The 24,418-nt window shown below is 41.1% G+C and overlaps 1 protein-coding gene across 6 annotated transcripts in view; it reads right to left on the bottom strand.

Annotated features, from left to right (window-relative positions):
* Positions 1-24,418, bottom strand: part of LOC111862160 (nucleolysin TIA-1) — an 872,186-nt gene that overhangs the window by 371,783 nt on the left and 475,985 nt on the right. For all 6 annotated transcript variants that reach the window (XM_023847344.2, XM_023847339.2, XM_023847340.2 and 3 more), the window contains one exon: positions 571-658. In XM_023847344.2, the coding sequence (XP_023703112.1) occupies positions 571-658 (88 nt within the window). The remainder of the gene's footprint in view (positions 1-570; positions 659-24,418) is intronic.

The following is a 24,418-nucleotide window of genomic DNA, read 5'->3' as shown; positions in this document are numbered from 1 at the left end:
CTGCCATTCCCATCACTGACTGACTGACTGACGACCAAACTGCTGCTGGTCTCGCCAGCACAGTCATTCTTCGTTGTGTGGCCCGCTGGACTCGTGGGCATATTTTACTCTCTGACGGTTATGGGAATCTTCAGAACTCTGAAATCTCAGGCTGAATAGCCAGCCTTAATTAAACCCCGGAACTAACGAATGTGATGCAGAAGAAGAACAACACACTAGGCGTTCTGTAGATCAATATATCAGGCAACATGTGTTATTGTCACGTTCAGGATAAGCAAACATTGAGGTAGGGCAGTTCTACCACAGGTGACCTCATGATTCTACCCACTATTCTCCGTTGGACTAGTTCTTGTCCGAAACAGGCCGGGCTACGTTATGTAGGCTCAACGGGTGTCGCCATGTCAGACCGTCAGATGCAAACAGCTGACGGCAGAAGGCGAAGTCTCTGTGCTTAAACGCTGAGAGAAGATATAGACTTTACACAGCCATCAGCAAACACAACGGAATCAGAGCTGCAAAGAAGATTGTGTGTCAGACATAAAACCATGCTGTAACTGAGTGCATACTTACGAAATCTCACCGAAAGGCGCAAATGCTTCTCTAAGTGTCTGAGTTTCAATCTCTGGACTGAGGTCTCCGACAAATATGTGGTAGTGTTCTGAAACAGAAGGAAGAAACATTTTAGTACATATATTTGCTGAAATATAATTCCGTTTCAGTTCGGGAAATTAAGTTCCTAGCTATTAAATGTTATGGAAATAGACACTTATAGAAACTCCATACGTAACAGCCTTTAGATTCGAAGTTGGGTAAAGGTAGATAAATGCAAAGTTTGGTTTCATTCTGTAAAACTTACTGCTTATGACTGTCATTACATTGCGTTTTTCTTGGACATTCTTTGCTGCCTGAGATACATTTAACATGTATGATGTTTCGACAGCATATTTTATCACAGGCAAGTTACTCTCAGTAAACTGACATACATTTTAGCCATATTAATTCCGCAGAAAAGTAGCAGATTACAGAGTTCCGGGATATAAACCAACACTTTCCATAATATGAAGTCTTAAACAAAAACACAAACTCCGTCCGCCAGCGAACTATACCGACTGAGCGACCGCCGCATGTCGGCGAAGTTACTGCCAACTTTAGCAGATAGAAGGCGTCGCTTGGTCAGCGCAATAAATCCCCACGGCCGTTAATTTAGGTTTTCTAGACCGGAGCCGCCACTTTTCCATTCAAGTAGCTCCTCAGTTATCCTCACGAGGCCGAGTGGACCTCGTTCGAGACCCACTACTTCTTAGAAAATCTGACAGCGCCGAGAATCTAACCCGGGACTTCTGAATCTGTAGCCAGGAACTCGTGACACTTTGAAAAGTAAATAATTTGTGGACATTACATATGTTTCAAATACCTGATTTCAAGTTCAATTTACTCTGTATATTCGGCAAAGGCAAGGCCCAACCAGCAAATCCAATATCAGTTCTCCTTCCTACGAATTGGACACTTGACGTCCATACTGGAGCCCTGCAGATACTGTTCCATTTAAGCCATTCTCTGAAAGAGTATCCCGCACAAAGTCCAGTGTCACATGTACAGCAGCCATGCTTCAAGTCCGAACGACGTAATCATTCGTCTCTACTGACTGATCGTTTGGGCGTAGTGATCCACAACCGGCTTCGTGTTCAGAAGGTCCTGGATTCCATTCTTCCATTGTGACAGGACTTCTCGCGTTTGCTACTTCCCATGAAGTTTCCTCTGTTCTTCCATGGTCATTATACGAGTCAGTCCAGAGGAAATTAAATTCGGAACACCATTACTATATTCAGTTCTCAATTTTATACAGGATTAAAATATTTAAGGCTCTTATCTAGATAGTTCGAACAGATATAGCGTTGGGCTGCGGGTTTGACGGCTGAGGTTTGATTTCTGACAGGGAAAAGATATTTCCTCTTCTTCTCGCCGTCCAGGCCGGCTCTGGGGGCCACATGCGTTCCTATGAAACTGATGTGGGCTCTTCTCCTGGGGTAAAGCGGAAGAAGCGTGAAGCTGACCGCTCACCTCCATCTTCTTCCAAGATCAATAATAGTGGAGCTATACCTCCACTGCCCCATACGTCTTCATTGCGTGATTCTTGACTGATTAAGCACAGAAACAACTTTACATTTATTTTATGATGTAGTTGTTATTTTGTGTGGGTTTCAGTCTGAAGAGCATATATTTAAGGTGCTGAACAACAATTTTTTGAGTAAAATATTTGAAATCAGAGGAATAAGTGACGGGACGGCGGTGAAATTACGTGCGAATTATGACGTTCTTACGATCTGTACTTTGCATTTAATAAGCTTAATGTTAGGATGACGCAATTACGTACGATGACACGTGACATTCAGCACGCATGCGAGAAACTAAAAATGCACACAAAATATTTGTTGGGAAACGTTGAGAGGCAAACGTAACTTGGGAGACCTACGCTTAAATTGAAGTATAGCGCCCATTTGTAATGATGTAAAAATATGGAAAGACTTGAACACGTTCAGTGTTGGGTTCAATAGTGGGCCGTCCTGCGCAGTTATAATATATTTCATTTACTATATCGCCAACTCAACTGTTAATACGGGACAATTGTTTTTACATTATTTTGTCGAATAGAATAAAATGTTATAATATATACCTTAATGGATCCATTAATCAAGAAAACTAAGAATTTGGAGTCGGGTATGATTGTTTTAATTTAGTACAGATGTATTATTCATTTAACGTCAACAGCCTAAATTGGCGAATATAAATTAAAGCATGTCTCTGATTGCTGAAACAATGAAACAACAATAATGTCACGTGTAGGGGGGTAGGTCGTTAAAGTTGGCACTAACTTCGCTGACAAACGGCGGTGGCTCGGTCGGTATAGTTCGCTTGCGGACTCAAGCCACGGAATTTAGTTTTAGAGGGGTACGCGTGACGAAAATAACGGGTTCTTGATCGGATGATTGGATTTATTGGCACTTCGGTTACAAGTTCCCTCAGTCACACTCAATTCTAACGCTATCGCTATCCTACTTCTTTCAGTTCACCTTTGCACACTCACTAGGATTCCGCGTCTTTACTAGTCGTCTCCTGGCAACGGATCTCAACACAGAACCTATCAATTCAAATCACGATGAAGTCTTCTTGCCATTTCTTGTTCAATTATCCTGGAACCGCAGAACACAACTAAAACTCGCCTCAGCAGCAAGCGGATCTTCATATAGCCGCGACACGGACAGCATAGGAAACACAGTTCTACTCTTGCGTGTTGTAGACCTCACAGGAAACATAAGTCACGTGATCGCTACCCAGATAATTCACGGGCCTTTTGACTGCTGCCTAGCAAAGAGCTATATCATTCGTCCACTGAGACACAGCTTTCATTGTTGCGCGTTGGAACTCGTTTACAGAGCCGTTGCCTAGCAATACGTTGATCAAAACCATTACAATACATTAGTACTAGTATTTAACAGTCGGGGAGAAATGATAATAAAAGGCTGTATTGCAAGGTGACTATACACACCGGAATGCGCCAATACAAATTTGCTCTCTCAAAACTTGATAAAACTTCGGTTCTATTCGAGTGCGAACTTTTCACGGAACATCATTCGCCAGGGACGAGATTAGTTTAACATGGCGGTGAATATTTAGATCGCGGTCTTCTGACATATGACGCCACTCGGTCAGATAGAAGGTTACCAGCGTTTTGCAAGGAAAAACTCCTTCATCCTCAGATTCAACCCTGAATATGAAGGCAGTAGGTTCTTCACACTGGTAACTTTCTACTTAGTTTTTTTTTCCTTGGCACTACAGCCCCAGTGGGCCTAGGCCTACCTCCATGATCTTCTCTGTTTACTTCGGTTTTTCTAGATCTTACACATTCGGTAGGACTCCTTGGGCGGGTGATCAGCTGGTCGCAAGGCCTCTACTTGTACACAAACAGAAAAATGCACACATACAAACTAAACATCCATGGCCTGAGTGGGATTCGAACCCACGATCCCGGTTTCCAAGCGAGCGAAGACAGTACATGCCTTAGACAGGTCGGCTACCGTGATCGGCTCTATTTGGATTATTCGGTGTTATTTGCCAGATGAATGTAATCTCAGTGTACCATAGAGTTAATTGCTGTCAACTGTCGAATTAATTCTGGAATTGGCGAATTAGATAGTTAAGTCAGCCGGTCTGAAATTTTCAATTGGGCAGTTTGCTGCGTAGTTTTGAAGTGATCAGACAAACAGCCTCTCTGTTAGTTATAAGTCTAATGTGAGAAAACCAGCTGCATGACGTTGGTATGTTTCCTGTCTGATTAACCCTGCAGCATGGTTCAATATTTACTGATCACTCGGATGTAACCGCACTCAAATATTTGCACTATTTCCCACATAACACAGAAAAGGAAAGTCCTAAACTGGAAGGGTTTAATTAGACTGGTGTAGGTCCTTCCTTATTCTTCAGTGAGTGATGGCTGCTCTGGTCAGCAATTGTCACCAAATGGCGACATGACACTTCTCCGAACCACAGAGTCCAATCATCTTCATTAGAACCAGGAAGAATGACGAACAAGCGAACCTCTCCGGAGTCAATAATGGGACCTAGGTGAAGATGGCGAGTGGATACCTGCCCCATTCTTCCGACTTTCTTCTATTTCGACTGGAATGTTATCCTTTGTATGGTCATTGTATATATCCACATTTCTCTCCTGTCTTCCTTAATACACAAATCCTTTTCGACTTTCTTCTCCTCGTAAATTTATTTAATACTATTCTTCGGTTCTCTCCTCTTTAATCTCTTAGTACGCAATTCTGTATTTAAGCATCCTGTTGCAAGCTATATAAAGCGTCTATGTATAACATAGTCCGTCAATAATGCAACAAATTGTTCCTTTTTATCTTCAACTTTCACCTTTCAATATAACATGTTTCTGCCATAGATGGTCATCTTCAGGTGTCTTAATAATAAAACTGATATACTGCACTGTTATGCGCTCTTAGTACCTCTCTGTTATGTCTCAGCACGTCTTGGGAAATATCCTACAGCTACGAAATTTCGCTCTAACTTATAAGGTACATTTGTCGTCTGTCTTTTGATAATTCTTGGTTACCTTGTATATGATAAAACGGAATTTATTTTAAAATAGAGAAATAAGTGATTGATGGACTGCTGGCTAATCAAAAAATAATTACAGTGCCAAATGACTGGTCAACTTCAAAACAAACCGACCAACTGACTGTAAATATTAATTGATGAAGAAACTTCATGGTACAGAGCCTTTTTCGAATCGGGGACAGGGCTACTTACCCAGGTGGTGAAGAAATTCTGTACTTCTATCGAAATCGAGTATCCATCACAGAGTTCATGAAAGCCCAATATCGGACCAGATCCCGAGATAGCTGTATCTAGCTAATGCCTTCGCACCCTATTTTCATAAGACTAATATTATCCTCCCATCTATGCGATCTCTTCGCTTGAGTTTCTACTTTCCCTGCTGAGTACCAGGACCTACACGTGCATCGCGTTCTACTTACTTACAATATTAAATTTCATATAAATTATAGGACCGTTTTATTAAATGACCCAATACTTAAAAGATAAGAAGTTTGGTAGATCCGTGTGGACCCTTTATTATTATCGTTAGCGTCTCCGGTGCCTGTCGTCAACTTTAGATAAGCAGAGAATGAATGAATATGAAGATTGGGACCTTCCGTAGGGCTTCGAGACGCTCCTTCGAAAATTTTGCGGCCCTTCATTCTCTATTACACATTAATATGCGCATCAGGGATCGAAATGAAAATTCCTTCCGTAAATCAAGAAATTTCAGGACAAGATAATAAATTCTTGATAAAACAAAACTGATTAAGGAAAATAAATCTTCAGGTTATGGATACATAGAGAGGGGAAGCAGTCGGCAGTTCAAGCGATAGTGTGGAATGAGGAAAGAAAATATAGAAATAAAAATAATAGTCACTGGTATGTCCCGAAATGCCGGTCACGGTAGCCGAGTGGTCTAAGGCATGTACTGTCTTCGCTCGCTTGGAAACCGGGATCGTGGGTTCGAATCGCACCAAAGCATGGATGTTTGGTTTGTGTGTGCACGTTTTTCTGTTTTTGTGTACAGGTAGAGTCCTTGCGACGAGCTGATCACCCGCCCAAGGAGTCCTACCGAATGTGTAAGATCTAGTAAAACCGAAGTGAACGGAGAAGTTCATGGAGGTAGGCCTAGGCCTACTGGGGCTGTAGTGCCAAGGAAAAAAAATGTCCCGAAATAGAAGTTGAAGAATGGTATAAAAGAGGGACTCTAAGGTTCTTCATGCAAATCGCTACCATCTCCAAATAACTGCATTTCCCCGCAAACACACTTCGTAACATCAAACTTTATCGTCTTGAAGGCAGCGAGACTCATTGGCAGTTGGGTGAAATTGCACAAAGCGGGAATCAAATTAGGAGTTTCTGAATTACTGCAAATGCAGAAGCAAGACGCATCAGGATATTCTCCTTCTAAATTACTTACTTGTGTTGGTATTCTCTTATAATGAAACTCGCTGATTTTTACTAAATATTAAAATATATTTAACAGGTACCCCTAATGCCCCTGTTATTAACTATTTGATCTGGAAGTAGGGCGATTAAGAAGTTTGAGATTATAAAGTTGTAACTGATCAATTTGTATAGCAGGAAGCCAAATTCCATGGATCGGGACGTAATTTCCTTGTAAGTTAAATTGGTTTCAGTTAAAAGGAGTAGCATATTCTGCTGAGCTTCCGCTCTCTCTCTCTCTCTCATCGATCCAAATGCCGGAGGAAGGCGCGGGACTGTCAATTTTTAATAAATAAATCATAAGAAGAACTTTACAGATTAAGCATATTAAAAACTTTTGAAACCGACGGTAAAAATATAGAAATAAGATTTGTGATATTGAAATTAAATTAATAAATCAATATACTATATTATTGAGTTAAGAAAGATAATACACAAATGCCTTGTAATCAGATGTTCCGCCCTTATTTAAAATCAGGAAAATACCTATCAGATCAATAATTAAGTGGAAGAATGCACTTGCATGTGCAGTGCCGAAACACTTCACAAAAATATTACACAATTACCTACCTCCACCACATGCATACAATATTCATAATCCAGTGTACCTATTTAAAGACCTACAAACCATGAAATTTAATGAAGTTATGAGAATGTGTTCATTCGATATAGAAAATATGTACACAAACATATAGAAATCAGATGTCATGAACATAATAAATGACATTAAAAACTAACCAATAATTTGTTGAAATTAACCAAAACAAAATAATACAAATGTTAAAAATAATGACGGAACAAAACTACTTCAAGTTTGACCAACAATACTACAGACAATACGAAGGATTAGTTATAGGTACCTCAACATCTGCAATATTAGCCGAAACATATATTCAGCATAATTAACGTATATATCAATTGCTAGGCAACGGATCGCTAAACGTATTCCCGCAATACACATGCACGCAACAATGACTTCTATTGTTAGGCAATGTCGCGGTAAACATGCCTTCGCAACAATAGAGAAAGCGGTGTTCTTTATGTGGTCATCACCATGAATTCTGATACATGACACTTATTTTCTGTAGGTCCGTGCCTAGATATACATTAGAAAAAATACTACAAACACAAAATCAGTAAAGACAGACTACACATGAATGACGCATATATTACGAGTAATACCTGTAACTCAATATTCAAGCGTTTTAAGAATTAAACCCTAGATAGCAGCACACATACCTTATATAAAACAGAACCAAACCAGCTTAGCAAATATTCACAACACCTGAGCATGACACAATAAAAGGAGCTACCCATCACCATAGGGTAAGTACGTATACATGCATACCAATGGAAACACATGTAATAAAAGAAAAACTAATACAAGTTACCAATACAAGTTACAGATACAAGGGCACACACGAGGGCATATCTCAAGAAGTGAACTTAACGGACAGAAGCACAGCAGTTTCATTAACAATTTTGGAGACATCTGAAGATGACCAATTTTGGTCGAAATATGTAGCATGCATACACCAATGATGTATAAGAGATTTTAACGTTTAAAATATTTAAAAGTTGTAAAAAAGCAAGTTGCATGCGAGACAGCTAATGACTAAGAGGAATAGACAAGTGATGTGCAACAGGATGCTACGATATACAATATTGTTTAGAAAAAGTTTTTTCTTAAATAAATTGATAATTAAGAATTAATATAAATTATAAATCGAATTGAAACAGAAATTAAATAAGTAGTTAAACAATTAAAATCATCATGGACAATATTAAGTCGTATTTGTCTTCTTGTCCTTACGAGTTAGACAACCTAGTGCCTCTGTCTATGGTTCTACAGTCCTTGTGGACCATGGCCGATTTTTCAGTTTCTTGATCCTATACACAATCGGCATAACTTCCAGGATGAGGGATCAGCCTGTCGCAAGGTCTCTGCCTACACACAGAACAACACAAACACAGAATAAACGCACACAGAGATCCATGCCTTGAGTGGGATTCGAACCCACGATCCCAGCGTTCGAGGGGGCGAAGTAAGTTCATGCTTTAGACCGCGAGGCCACTGTGATTCTACCGGTCTCAAAATTTCTGTTCAATTTGTTCTTTAACCTGACGGTTTATAATTTCATCCTGTTCTCGGACATTTGTCTTCATTCACGGAGAGCGAAAAGCGACGCTAAATAAACCAAGAAATATACGACTGTTTAGCTGCATTCTACATCAATAATTTCGGGCTTGTTATACGTCAGAGCCCACATCCGCGGAGCGCTGTCTATTTATAATTCCAGTTAATTAAGCGGCAAGACGGGGGTGGAGGGAAGAGTAGAAGGGGAAGAGGGGACTAATCAAATTATTGACTAGGTTCGGTTGTTATTAATGGCTGCTAATTGGCGCAGCGATCGGCCCGGACAAGAATACAATTGCCTTCCTCGGTACGATCAATGCGATGATCGACCACACTGCACGACACAACTTGGGATCATTTATAGTAAACAAGAGACAACCTATAAACAGGAAGTTCCAAACTGCAAGACTGCCCCAAAGATCGACCACACTGCATGAGAGAACTAGGATTCTTTACGAAGAATTCCGTCTTCTGGGACGTGGCGCCGTGTAGATCTTGTGTGAACCAATGTTTCGCAGGTTCCCTTGGAAAGAGGAAACTTGCATGAAAATGGGATGAGACAATAATATTAAAATTTTTGTTAAGGAAAATTGGTTGCTTCGATACTAGCTTGAAAAACATGCCTCAGGATCCTGTCTAATAATGCATTCTGTGTCGAAACTTCGGGTTCGGCTACAAGTAAGTCTGTTGGCCATTTGATCCGTCAATCATACAACAATTCAACCAGAGAATCAGTTACTCAGCTAGCCACTGAGTCAGTCAGACAATGGGTAAGGAACAGTCATAAGTGCTGAGTCACTGATCAGTAAGACCTGGATGTCATCAATTTAGTAAGACAGGTAGTAACTCAATAGACTTAGTGGTTAGTACTCAGTCAACATATCTGTTGCATTATCTTCAACCGGTAACTCAAAGTCATTCATTCAGCCAGCAACTCGATCAGCCAATCAATTAATATTTTTCCTTAAATTATGAGGACGACGACAATAAGATATTTCGCAACCTAAATGTAGGCCGAAAGTGGAAAATTTCGGACTAAAATATTTGTGACAAATTTCATTATCCGGCCAATACATCCAAAGCTCGTCCACGCACTACGATGCAACATCGCGCTGTCTGAACCGTTTTTCAACTGCATGCCATAATAATGAATAAGAGGATCAGGTTCAAGGGACTTCATTGTAATTAGTAGTTGAAAATTACTCTATTATATTGCATTTTCATATTCACAGAGGATGAGAATCCTGAAAAGGAGTATCAATTTTAAATAAAATAGTAAAATTCCAGTATCATTAGACTAGCATCTGCAGTCAGCTGTGGGCTTCACGATGGATGTGTACAGTAAGAGACACAGAGACGCCACAGTAGCGGCAATACATTCCCATATTTGAGACCGGATCATGCAAAAATACGCGAAAGTTTGAAATTGATAATAACTAAAACAGTTTACTTACAACTATAAACACTTCAACAGTACTAGCATCTGAGAACGACATTCNCATTCCGACTGCGCCGATACAAGCAAAGGCGGGTTGGAAAAGAGCGGTGTTATTACGTACTCTTCCACCCGAGCTGGGAGTGAGAACCTTACGTTACAGCATGTACGAGTAATCAGTGTTTAGTTCGCCTTGTCGAACGCACTGTTTCGCTTCGGGAGCACCGACAGAACGTGTTGCTGTTAACGTAACATCGTGACAGACACATTGCTAGGCAACGCCCGCAACATACACGCGGCGAAAAATACAGGAGCATTGTTTTGCGTGGGTCCGCTATGCAGCGCGCGCTATGGATGTTCTCGAGTACCGATGACCTCACACAGTAGTGGAGAGCATGTGTTTTTGTGATGCGTGGTCCGTGCCGCGTCTATGTAAGACAGTCTACTTTCGAGGCTAGCAGCTGGAGGAGTACAGAAGAGTACAACGAGTACAAGAATGAGTTCAGTTGTCGGAAGAAGACAGTCACGGGGAGTTAGTAGTTGAAGAATTAGAAGTCAGCTTGTGAAGACTTGGTATGTGATTAGAAGATTTAGTCACAGTGAGACTGTTTTACTTCCGTTGCCAGGATACGACTAGTAAATACCGGGAATCCTAGTGCGTGTAACGGTGAATTCTAAATTGCGTATATCAGCGATGGCGCTGTAATGGTTGTAAGTGCGAGTTGACTGTATAAGGTGTTAATAAATCTATTCACCAATCCACGCCCCGTCTATAGTCACTAAAACATGTGACAATATGCTGTCGGAGGATCACAAGAATTGATGATCCTCAAGAGACAGATGGTTAACTGTGAAAACATTCGGTGCACAGGTGATATTCTTGGCCAGTGAATGGTATAGCTCATATCAAACTTTGAAACTTGACATATACTCTTCATGCATATGTCAAGGGTCAGGGCGTGCTGGCAAACCAGCACACAGGCTTTCCCATCAGTGTCCGTATTCTGTCCACAGTTTCAGAAACACGAATGAGACGTCAAAGCTTCCGTGGTCACTGGTCCCTCACTGATACTCTTTCATATCGGTTGTACATCCTCAGTAGCAGAGAGTTTGGAACAGATGCACCACGCCCGACATCCAGTTGCGCCTCTATCCAGCAGCGCTGCATGTCAGCAGAACTTCGGAGGACATACAATACGGACATGAGTGCTGCCAGCACTGCAATGCCGCTCACGAAATGGCTGGATTACTGCATTTTAGAATTCTGTCGCACCCTGCATAAGCTTGGGCAAGGAATACGGGGCAAATTCGCAATAACCTGGGGTTTTAATAAAGGATACAAACTCAGTCAAGACAGTGGGCCTGATAGATGGAAGGCCTAGTTCACAATGAGCCGAAAATTTAATAAAGATTACAAATTCGGAAAACACATTAGGTGTTACAAGTGGAAGCGTAGTTCACAACGAGCCGGAGGGTGTGAAAATCCGTGGACTATGAATTGGTCGTGATAAGAGGAAAGCCTGCTTCGCAATGAAGAGATGGTTGAAGCAAGGAATATAAACATAGACAAGACTAGCTCAAAATGAACAGAAAATTACAGTAAAGAGAATTGTATCACTAAGATTGTAGATTTCATTAATACTGTAATTTCAATTCCATAGTTTACACAATTTAGCCATAGTTTAGTCATAGATAACAGATAGATAAGAATGTGGCCATTGCCTATTTGAAGAAACTATCGCGATATTCAGTTGGAAAGACTGAGGAGAACAACGAAAATTCTCAGTAACAAAAGCTGATAATTCCTCCGAGATTTCAACCGGCGGCTCTCGAATACAAATGCGGAGTGACAGAGCCTTACCAACCAGGTCTGTAACAGACGAGCAAATGGACTAAATGAATACTTTGTGTCTTGTTTCTTCTTCTGTTTCCCTTCCGCCAGCCATGCGCTTCATATCTATAATTGCTGACGTCAATGGGATTGGAGCCGGTCACGGTAGCCAAGCGGTCTAAGGCATGCACTGTCTTCGCTCGCTTGGAAACCGGGATCGTGGGTTCGAATCCCACTCAGGACATGGATGTTTAGTTTGTGTGTGAGCGTTTTTCTGTGTTTGTGTACAGGTAGAGGCCTTGCGACGAGCTGATCACCCGCCCAAGGAGGCATACCGAATGTGTAAGATCTAGAAAAACCGAAGTGAACGGAGAAGTTCACGGAAGTAGGCCTATGCCCACTGGGGCTGTAGTGCCAAGGAAAAGAACACGGGATTTGAATTTCGGGTGTTGTAATTGGACGATATAATCTACGGGTGCTTAGGCTCTGAAAATAATAAGATTAATTTTAATTGCATGTGTGCCTGCATGCTTGTATGTGTGTGTGTGAGCAAGTAATTCATTGTTGTATTTGGTGCAATTCAGTGGGAACTTTGTACTATTAATTACAAAGTCACTTCAGTATATTCTTAACATCCCCAAATGCTTGTGAGGGATGAATTCAGCAGGTTAGGTTTTGCCTCTTTGTGCTATACTGCACAGCCGGTTTAACAGGAAATGTGTTGCGCTATTTTTATGCGGTGATGCCTATCGACGCATGCAGGAATAAGCATACACCGAAGTGTTCATAGTCATCTCAATGTTTCATGTGAGAAAAAAGGTAGATATATCACAAAGATCAATGGACTAGACAGATCTTCCGTTGGTCCTAATCTTATCCTCTGCACCACGTTCCGCGTAAGAAGAGCGGCATATGTACAACACATGAGGAAGTTGTGTGCTATAGATAACCCAAGCAAACAGGTCACTCGTGATTTAAACACACAACGCAGCAGAAGGAAACACCCAGCAAAGACGAGAAACAAGAATCTGTGCTGGGAACATACAGCGAACATTAAAAGCGCAAAACGCAGGCACAGCAGTTTCCACAGGCAGTTTCAAAACACCTGATGATGACCAATGACGGTCGAAACATGTAGAATACAATGAGGTTTTAAATACGTTTAAGAGACTCATTGTGTATATGTAGTAACTTTTGCACACATTTTTAAAGGAGTGTTCCATGTAAAATGGAATATAAGAAATATTTGTTAATTGAAATTAATCTTATGCAGAACATGATACCTAGTATTCTAGGTCAGGATGTAGTGCAGGATCTTTGTGAATATCTTCATGAAACTTGAGGTTCCATCAGAGAGAATAATAACAAAAAAAAACTATTCAAGATACAGAGTGAATCTTATAGAACCAGCCCGATGAATTTGCTAATAATTCCGCAGGTGATGCATATAACCGCTCACAATTACGAGATAATAATCCGTGGGCCGTGCTGAGTTGAATGGTGTGCGCATGATCCAGCAAGTGGCAGCCCTTATGCTGCAAGGTCAAGGACAATCCCTAAACGTGTCTGCAGTGCGCGGGCGACAGTCATGGAGTACACTGTTCAACAGCGAGTGTTTCTAGTGTCTACTTGAAAACGGCGGACATTTTCAACACCTGCTCTGATCACGGCGCACAATCCAAGATAAGATATGTGTAAATTACTTTAATACCTGTATGGTATATTTTATATTACAACTCATTTCGTCGGGTCGGTTCTATATGAATCACCCTGTAGAACTTGCCACACATGCTGCAGCTATACGTCGTTGATATCACGGTTCCTGTGGTATTTCAGAATCATAGAGATTATTGGATAAAAAGATACTGGCGATATCATCTGAATCTACGACATAGAAACAAACGGAATGACGGAGAGGCGGAAGTCTATGCATATCGGCTTCTTAAATACAGAGTGTCCGGATGAAAGATATCCAAAAATAAAATTATTATATCTCAGAAGAAATTTATTGCATACATTAACGGGTTACACCATTACAAAAGGAAACTATCAAAGTTTTTTTCTGCGTATATAACTTTCTCAATAAATTTCAATGTGGGCTCCCTTGGTGACACGACAAATATCCAGATGATGCAGCTTCTTTGGTGTTACCGTAGCCACAGCGTCCGTGTGGGCTTTCAGGCGTTGAAGGTCGTTGATCTTAACCTGGCAGACAATGTTCTTCACATAACCCCACAAGAAAAAAATTCAATGTGGTTAAGTCTGGCGACCTAGGAGGCCAAGCGATTGATCTATTTATGTCGATCTATCTCCGAGCCAACACTCTGTCCAAGTGATTCATAACATGGTCGCAGAAATGTGGTGGCGCATGCGCATAAGCCGAGCATGAAAAAGAAACTTACAGGGTCGCCCTTTCCGATGAAATAAACCGGATACGTGTATGACAATTAATTTCCGAGATATAATTTTTTTTTATTTTGGATACCTTTCATCCGGCCATCCTATACTTCTATCAGTACAAAGTGCTGAAGAGATTATTTATAATTGAGAAAAATTAGTTAACTTGTATATGGAGAACATTATATAGCAAGAAATTCTGAAATATATACAGTTTATTCGTAATGTTATACCTTGCAGACAGTAGCGGGATGACGAACAGGCAGGTGTGTATTTCGTTGTTGAATAGTACGTGGTCAGTGCTCTCATTATGACTAGAACACAAGGGTTGATGAAGTAGTATGCCTAATTAGAACACGATGGGCTACAAATGTAGTATACATAAGGACAGAGAACACAAACGAATGTTGCGGGAAACACTGACAGAGTGACGAGACTTTGAGTGATTTACTCAAACAGATATTGTTAAAAGAATAACGTACGGAAAAACATGTATTTCTTCCCTTCCCTCATATTTTTCCCAGAGTCCATTGAAGTATTCTGCACGTAATTTGTAAATGTTCAGGCTTACATATTTTCCATTTTCGTGATTGAAAATTTTGTTATCAGATGAATTCCAGGAAGCACCGCAGGCAACAAAATTAAATAAGTACAGAACAAATATTCTAGCATAATATTTCACGTTAAATTAACATTCATTTCTCTCTGATTCTGAAATGAACAATCCCCCATATTTATTAGAGGCAAATTCGCTCTCAAGTTTACTATAGGTATCCATTCCACAAATCACTCAAATTTCTCTCTTAACTACAGGTTTTTGGTTAACACAGATTCATGTAAGTTTACCACGTATTTTAAAACTAATTCCCCTTCATGCAATACTCTCTATTTCTGAGTCTCTGATCTGGTTTCCAGGCGATTATAACGTGCCTTTATAGTGGAAAAGCGACCTATGTCACGCTGATTCGTTGCTTAGTGATCTAGTTCACAGAGCGATTACTAAGCGGAGCCATTCTGGTAAATATTGCGCAAGAAGAAATTTCTCAAATTCATTGCAGGCCTGTATCCAAAAGATTATCATAATAAAGAAGCTACAGTGGTCGCGCGGTCTCAGGTTCAAAATGTCTTCGCCACTCAAACACCGGATGGGTTTGAATCTCACAGGAGACATGCATGTCTTTTTTCGTTCATCTTGTGTAGGCAGAGGCCTTGCGACAGGCTGATTCCCCATCATAATGAGTCCTACCGAACGTGTCTATAAGATTCATAAAATCAGAATTAATTAATTGTGAATTGAGCCTGGTACGTTAGGACAGAAGAATAAGTAAGCTGTTTCATTATTTTAAGAAAAATCCCAGGCGGATAATGGGCGTTTTCTTTATTATAAGGTAATATTTACTTTATGAAATATTCTCTAGTATATTCGTGCATTAAATCTATTTTCAGTCTTTTATAACAGGTAATCAGGTCTCAAAAGACATGGCCTTCACTCCAAATTTGATGAAAGTCTGCCTACTGGCTCAGAGTTATTCGAGGGTGGTATCAGATACACAGACATAATACGTACAACTCCTGATAAGGAGATAAGGGAAGAAGGTAAAAAATAGAACTACCGTTGTATTTAAGATCCTAAAGTTTATGACGATGGCACATTGGTACGAGTATCATGTTTTTTGACACTATCCAAATGTCCAATACCTTTGTATTGTTTCAATCACATTTCCAACTACTCTGATTCAAAGTGACTTTCTGCGTGTATCCAACTAAGACTGGATGAGGTTACACTATGGATGCATATAACCTGCCTACACATGGAGAACATAGCTGAGAGAAAGGATATTGGATACAGACAAAATAGGCTGAGCAGAATGTGAAGAAACATTCTCTAGTAACCTTGCCTGCGAGGCAATCCCCTTTTATCGAGGGGCAGGCGACCCACCAGGCCACTTCTGATGACTTTCAACCGACTGCTGGTTGCTACGTGAGACGAAATGCGAATGAGTTAGCGTCTGCGAGATAGAGGAACCGCCAAGTGTCACCGATAACAGCAAAGTTTGCCTTGTCACTGAACAACGGTAGTCAACATGCGCGCAGGTTGACTTTAAGAAACGTCCAAGTTAGATTGAAGCGAATGCATGTGAAAGCATTTCAGGATTATAGGACTGGGCGTCTATTTATCTTACGTGTAACATGGCTTGAGGAAACTTCGAGCAAGAGCAAAATTCAATGTAACCATGCTTTATTTCTCTAAACGCTGCAGCCCGAGTTGCGCCGTGACTTCCTCTACCAGGAAGATTTCTCTATTCGAGTTCGTTCATGATAGAACGTAATGGCGGACTTCTGTGAACACGGTTATGAACCCTAAGCCTTTCAATAAAGGCCCTGTACCAAAGCGCTACCAACTTAATGACAACTGTTTCAAGTGAAGAAATTACGTATCAGAGTAGAAATTGGAAAGTCTTCGGGACGAAGGCTCTTTAAATGCACTACCCTGAGACTCTCTTTGAGGAATTTAGTGTAACTAAAACGTCAGTCAGGATAACCGATAAACTAACCAAGATTCTAGTTTTGTCTCTCAAATTACAGACAAAATATCTTGGTCGCTAAGTTAGCGATTTATTGGGTCACTTCAAAGAAGTGAACAACAGGTCAAAGGGCTTCTAAAATTACAAGAAATTAGAAGGAAATTCCAACAAAATGCAACAATTATCCATGTTCCGAAAGAGTTTCGAGCCCAAGATCACAGTGATCCAGAGGCTCAAAGCATTACACGTCGTTTGACGCCACTTGATATTTGAAAAAATTAATTTAATTTGGAGAATTCAATATGATACAGTTAATTGTTTCCCCATGTTCCTTATTGTACAAGGCCACTGAGAGCTTTATGACAAGGGCCCGGATTTTGATGACGTCATTTTTTTTCATTGTATCCTATGCGATGCTCTTAAATATATAAATCTCGGATATGAGCTGCTGGTTACAGAAATGTAAATTTTATAGGTAATTTTTTGTCATTTTTTTAAACATTTTTAGGTTTAATATCATGTTTTCATTTTGGGGGTAATTTTTTGGTAAATTTTTGGACTTTTAAGGGCATTTCTTGTCATTTTTGGTCATTTTAGGAAACTTTTCTTCATATGTTTTCTGAAATGTGAATAACATGGAAGCAAAGTGTTCTTTCTTTTCTCCTTTAGGGCATTTTTCTGGATTTTTTCGGTCATTTTATAGGTCATCTTTTTAATATTTTCAGGTCATCAAAATCCGGGCCCTGCATATTATATTTTAGGTCTTTTTCTGGATTTTTCGGTCTTTTTTTAATATTTTCAGGTCATCAAAATCCGGGCCCTGTTTATGATCAACCTGCTTCATCCCCCTGTCCATGGAGATGAAGTACTAGAAAAGGAAGAGAGATAAGGAGAAGGAAATAAAAGCATATAAAGGAGAAGTTTAAAGAGAAGAAGAGGGAGGAGTCGAAAAAGGAAGAGCGGTAGGAGGAAAAAAAGAAGAGAAAGGACAGAGAACAAGAAAGCAGACAGGGAGAAAGAGGAATGAGAACAAAGGAGACGAAGAAAGGGAAGAGAAGAAGAAAAAGGGAAAGAAAAGGAGCATCAAAGTATGACGTAAAAAAAGAGTAAAAAGAGACAAAGAAGAGCAGTTGGCTATGTGAGCCCTCTCCTGGCTTAACGCCCTGGTTCTCTTCCTCCGTGTGATATCTGAGAACGAAGTCAGATCCTTCACATCAGATAATAAAATATTTGTTTGCTTCGCTCTGTCGGCCTTAAGTCGAAATGTGGATGACGGACAGAGGGCTTGGGGAGATTGAAGAATGAAGATTACATTAAACCCAGATATGGTTAGAGCAGAACATCTATAAATCTGAATTTTCACTGGATGAAGTTCTATATTTAGCTGGGATGCTGTTGGCTTGGCTTGGATAATCCAGTTTGCCGTGAGAGGCGTGAGGGGGAGTAGCACATTCATAAATCGGGTAGTTCACCTAACTCCCATTCTGCCCCAACTAAACCCTCCCCCATCCGCTTACTCAGTCGTTCACAGTCTACAGTCATGGTTACTAAGTCTCGTTTGCGGAAGTCCTCCTTTCGAATTACAGTGCCGGTTGTAACACATCTACGGAGACATAAAGCAAGTTTGGCAGAGATCACTGCTCGTCGACTCAGCCATCACTCGGCATGAACGTTTAGTTCAATATCAGCAGAAGTGTTTTTGCCTCCTTCACAAAATTTACTTTATAGAAGGGAAAAGTCAGAACATTTAACCCTTTAAAATTAAATGCTAGGCAGTCGTACAGAAACTCTGCCGTTTGCAGCTTTGCAAATGTGTGTTACTTAACTTCATCATTGTAACAAAAATTTCATATCAAAATTTCGTGCTCAATTTGTGTTGCTTTTCAAATATATAATTCGCGAATTACCGTGGAAATATGTAAGATAAACATGCAGAACAAGTTGGATTTGAGTTTCCCACAGATGTCACTATGAAGAGAAATATTGGGGGAAGGGGGCGGTGTGAGGGTGGGTGTGGGTGGTTTAGTTCGGGGTAATTTCGCCGACATCTCGAAGGGACGTATTGCTTCCATCTTCAATGTGGAATAAATATCAACTAACGACAAATTAAGCAAGCAGATTTCGCTTTGAAGATGAAGTACATTCCTCCAAAACGTCGGTGAACTTCTACGGGATTTAAAACGTTAAATTCCAGAAAACAGTGCTCTTCATACAATAGAAAGCAGAATGGCGAAACGGATTTTGCAAAACAATGGCATCCATTTAGTTGTACGAATAGAATAACTTACATAAAGATGTCTGCAAAGTGATTGTACAAAATGTTGGTTAGACAGCCGAATAAAATGGTACCTTGAGAGAGAGGTGGGGGCTGACATTGACGAAAGGAAAACAGAAATGCAAGATCTTTAGCTGGCTATAGAAGACTAGTCAAAAGAGAAACTTAAATACTTAAAAGACAACCATACAAAGTCAGAATGGAAAGACCGTGCGGCCGGAATGCATGAGGGCGGGCTGCCGGATGTGACACGGAATCACAAGCGTCCAGAGCGATGAGCAAGACGGAGACCAATGGTTCAAAACTCGATATAGGCACTGAATTGAATGTACACCGTGAAGAGAGGAACCAGAATTAGCCTTAACATCAATATCACAGGTGCCCTTATGATGCTGCTTAATGAACTTTACATATGTTCAGCCGAATTTTAAAACACGTCTTCTCTAACACACAAAATTAAATAATATATTAGCAAGCGATCTATGGATACTTATTATATCACCTAAGAAAAGTCATGCTGTGCTGTATCATCATACCAATCGATTTGAAAACTGAATAAAACCATCAAAAATCTTGGGACAAAATTACCTTCTCTCAGATTCGATCTCTGAACCTCACATTTGATAGGCGGACGTGCTGTCGTCTTAAATACGTACGTAGCACGTAATTCCAAGCGTGTATTCATGCGCATGTGTATGATGTACGTACGTATGTGTGTACCGTCAGGTATTTGGAGGTGTGCGTGACTAATAGACGGCTTTCGTTTGGATGGGTGTATTTATTGACAACTTATACACTCAACTCCTAACTACAAATAATCTCCGTACTTTACAATTCCCTGACACACATTGCCTAGAGTCCTCAGTCTTTTACAGTCTCTACTAACGGCCGCGCCTTAGCTCAAGCGGTTAGTCGCTGGCTTCCCAACTCGGCGGCCCGGGTTCGATTCCGGGTCTGGTCAAGTGGGATTTGTGGTGGACAAAGTGCTTCGTTTTCCCCTGCCAATCTTCATTCCACCAAATTTTCAATTATAATCACCCGGTGCAGGTTACAATAGGCCAATCAGTGGCCGACGTGCCGAGTTGACCCAGTTGGACTCCACCCCCACTGGGCTAATTACAGTCACTACTAGCCGGTTCCTGGCAACAGATTTAACACAGTGAAGATTCTCAGCTTCCGTGGTCACACCGTTGCCAGCTAGTTAACACTCCACACCTTAACTTTCATCTCTGTCTTCCAAATTCTCGACTCACTGCTCACATGAACTCCGGAACGCGACTGACTCATGATCTTCTTTGTCAGTTTTATAACCCATCGGCACGGACTGCACAGAAAACACAGCTCTTCAATTATTGCATGAATTCGTCTTCGCGGAAACATGTGCTTACCCAGTCGCTCCATAGCAATGGCTGTTTCTCTGGCTCCACAGTGCTGGCTTTGAGAAAATGCGTCACAGTAAGTTTGTGTGCGCGCACGCATTTATGTGTCTGTGTGTGCGTACGTATATATATTTTTATATATGTGTCTGATGTAAGTGACCGCCTCTGTGGTCTAGTGGTCAGAGTTCGTAGCTACAGATCCAGATGGCCCGGGTTCGATTCCCGGCGCTACCAGAATTTCTGAGAAGTGGTGGATCTCGAACGAGGTCCACTCAGCCTCGTGAGGATAACTGTGGAGCTATTTCAAGGAAATAGCGGCTCCGGTCCAGAAAACCGAGATTAACGGCTGTGGGGATCCGTTGCACTGACCACGTGACATCCTGTATCCACAAAAGTTGTCACTAACTTCGCCGACAAGCGGCGGTCGCTCGATTGGTATAGCTCGCTTGCGGACTGCATATCACAGAGTTTTTCTTTTATGTATCATGTAAGTACGCACACAAACCCTGTGTCCTTGTGAATGCATGTGATTATAAAAACAAGAGAGTCACTTCTGTGATGTAACTTCTGAATATAATTTGTAATACTTTGGGTGATGCTCAAAATTTTGCGTATTTCTTTTTTAATTCCGCTATCTTGCGCAAGGATTTCGGTTTATAACACAAGCCGTAACTCCCAGTTTCCACACGCCATCCACATAACTTTCTGCACATTTGCTTACATAACGCCGGTTGTTGATAAATTTTCACTAAATAAACTGCGAATCAATCAGCGTCTCAAGGCATGCTGGCATTGCGTTATTTGCTTCAGTAACAGACCATACAAGGCACAGTATCCTATTGACGACGTAGGGTCTGAGGTTCTCAGAGCGATGATCTTGAAGAGTGCTACCTTTGGGAATGTAACGCCGCGTAGTCCGCAGAAAGCCAACCGACGTTTCAGAATAACATATCGCAGAGCCTGCCACTTGCTTCCACGCTGCTTTCTTGCTCAGTTTATTCTTCGATCTTAAATATGGATGCGATATGTTCCTCCGAAACGTCGATTGGCTTTAAATGGACTACACGGTGTTATATCCCAGATGATATTACTCTTTAGAGACACTCCGTTTGTAGACGAGGTTCCTTTTGAGACAGGGATAAAACAGATCGCAGACAGATTCTAGCTCCTTGCGTGACGTCACATTAGGAAATCAATACCATTACAGCTTCTCGCAAAAACTGTCATTATAAATTATACATAATGATAGAGGGAACTCGTGGTTCTCTGTGTGAAGGGCAGGTTTCCGTAACACAAGTAGCTGCCGACACCATCACCAGAAGTTCGCACACCGAGGACCGCCGAAATTCCCACACCATATCGGTGGATTATTTCACGATAGATAAAGTAATAATTGCTTCAAAATTTTTGAAAACAGAAAAGCTGCCACGTTACTGCTTAAATGAGTTTAAATATGCAATAATAAGAATACTGTATTAGCTATGATTTTCCTTTTTATTTTTTAACTGGAAATTAAGTAAGTAAAGTAAAGTTGTCCATGTGCTTAAGTAATTAGGCACTACGCCATGAGGGCGTATGGTGAGTGGATGTATACATTCACATTTTATTCACTTCGGCAATAGTTTGAGGTGAGTGGTCAGCTTCACACACCGATTGCTTTACCTCTGGGGAAAGAGCCCCCGGTATCGATTGGATAGGTTAAGTGGGCCCCAGAACCGGTCTGGACGAAGTGGAGAACAGAAAATTCTAGCCCTTACTGGGATTCGAACTTCGGCCCTCGGTCGTCCAGCCCGTAGCCTGTCGCTATACCGACTGCGCTATCCCGGCTCCGTTAGCTGCAAAATAAGAAGCAAACTTATCCGAGAAAATAAAACAATTTTATGTTTCAACCTCTGGCCCGAAGAGGATATGATCTTTGCAGATCCAGGTTGCTCGACTCTGAATATTTGACTTCCGCATGGATAATTCATTCATTCAACTCATATCTACTACAAGCGAAAATGAGAATAAAGATCCAGTGACGCCAATAAGCCTTTTAATCCTATGAAATATTTTTAGGCTTCCTCTGGTTTGTCCAGAAGCCAGAAAATTTTCTAGAAATCTTAGGAATTTTATCTGTATCGAGGGAGAGCCCGTGATAGAAAAGAATCTCGGTCCGGTTCAGGGAGAGGGGGAGGGGGAGATTGTCAGGAGAAGGGTGACAGATGGTGGCGAAGACCCCACGAAAACAGTCATGCCCTCGGAGAGATATTTCTGTGGATAAATATACCATAAATGTTCCTCATCTATTCCTTACGAGTATCGGTCACTGATGTAAGATCCGAGACTTCAACGGTGGCTAAGTGAATAACATTTTCTCAGACTATCTCTTAAAAATTATAGAAATTACAGGAGCCGTCAGAATCTGATGGTAGAGACAGGTGTGTCCCTGTCACCACGTCATGGCGCGTCGCCGGGTTTCGGATGGAGGAGACGTCCTCCAGTTGGGGGTTGGGCGTGGGGCTAACAACTCCTCACAGTAAAAAATTATGTTACGAAAATGAACACAAAGCCTCGGACCTGGACGGATTTCTTGGATAAACCACCTAAGCTACTGAATCTGGCTCAGGATAGGGAACAGTGGAGGGCACTTGTGAACACGGTAATGAACTTTGGGTTCCATAAACTGCTACGAAATTGATGAGTAGCTGCAGAATTGGCGGCTCCTCCAGAAGGGCTCAGCTCCATGAGTGAGTGAGTGAGTAAGTAAGTAAGCGACAGAACTGGTCATTTGGTAGATTTTATCAAATTGACACGAGGTTTTACTAGTTCTTACCAATCACACAATTCATGTTTTGAAGCTCTGCAGTAAGCCTTTCAGTAAAGCGTAGCATCTGTACAATCCATAATTCTGAATACAGATATCGCTTATAAATCACTGTGTGACAATGAAACTAATTTATGACTACGGGTTTGTGTTTGGATAGGAGTCTGCTGACAATGGGGCATATTTTATAACCTGTGTTGCTACACACATCGGAGCATAAATGAATTAGCAACATATACTGGAGAGCAGAAAAATGGACAACATTCAGCTGGCGTGCTTTAAGTTTCTAGACTTTATGCATGAGGCTGATCCCCAGTCGGTAGGAGTAGAAATGTACCACAAACTACATACTTATATCTGTGTTTACGTTGACGGACTAGAGCTCAGAAAATTGTAGAAATCACAATCTTGCATACTGGGAAGAATTTTAATCTAAACTGATCACACGGTTAAGTACTCACAGCACTATAACCGTTCTACCCATGTCTTGATTAAAATTCGGTTCAAGGATGTCCGCTCCATGCCCTGAGTGGGATTCGAACCCATGATCCCGGCTTCCAAGCGAGCGAAGACAGTACATGCCTTAGACCGCTCGGCTACCGTGACCGGCATGGCATTTATTAGCATTAATTAATAATGCGGATGGTCGAATTATATTACCAAGTGTGTGCCATTAGCTACTTAATCATAAATTATTTTTCCTCTCTCTCTTATTTTTCGATTTCTCTCTTGGTCTTCCTTTCCTTTTTTTTTTTCTTCTTTCTTTCATTCACTCGTTCATTCATCCTTCGCTGATAACAGAAATGAGTACCAGGAATCTTCCTGAAGGGATAAAGGACGGCCGGCGGGTAAGACTGACAAGCTTACCTTCATCTGTGAGCCGACTGTCTAGAAGATGTGGGAGCCTCGACCTCTCACACCCCTATAGGTGGTCTTCACCGCCTGTTACAGGGTCAGCTTGAACTTTTTAAGTAAGATCATTCCTCGATCAGCTGATACTTCCGTATCAAGAAATTCCAGATTTATGGAAAATGTTCATCATTGTATTTACAAAAGCCCGCAACTGATCCTT

This window comes from Cryptotermes secundus, unplaced genomic scaffold (assembly GCF_002891405.2).
Source record: "Cryptotermes secundus unplaced genomic scaffold, Csec_1.0 scaffold859, whole genome shotgun sequence".
Classification (NCBI taxonomy): domain Eukaryota; kingdom Metazoa; phylum Arthropoda; class Insecta; order Blattodea; family Kalotermitidae; genus Cryptotermes; species Cryptotermes secundus.
This window is presented reverse-complemented; position numbering and strand designations above follow the sequence as displayed.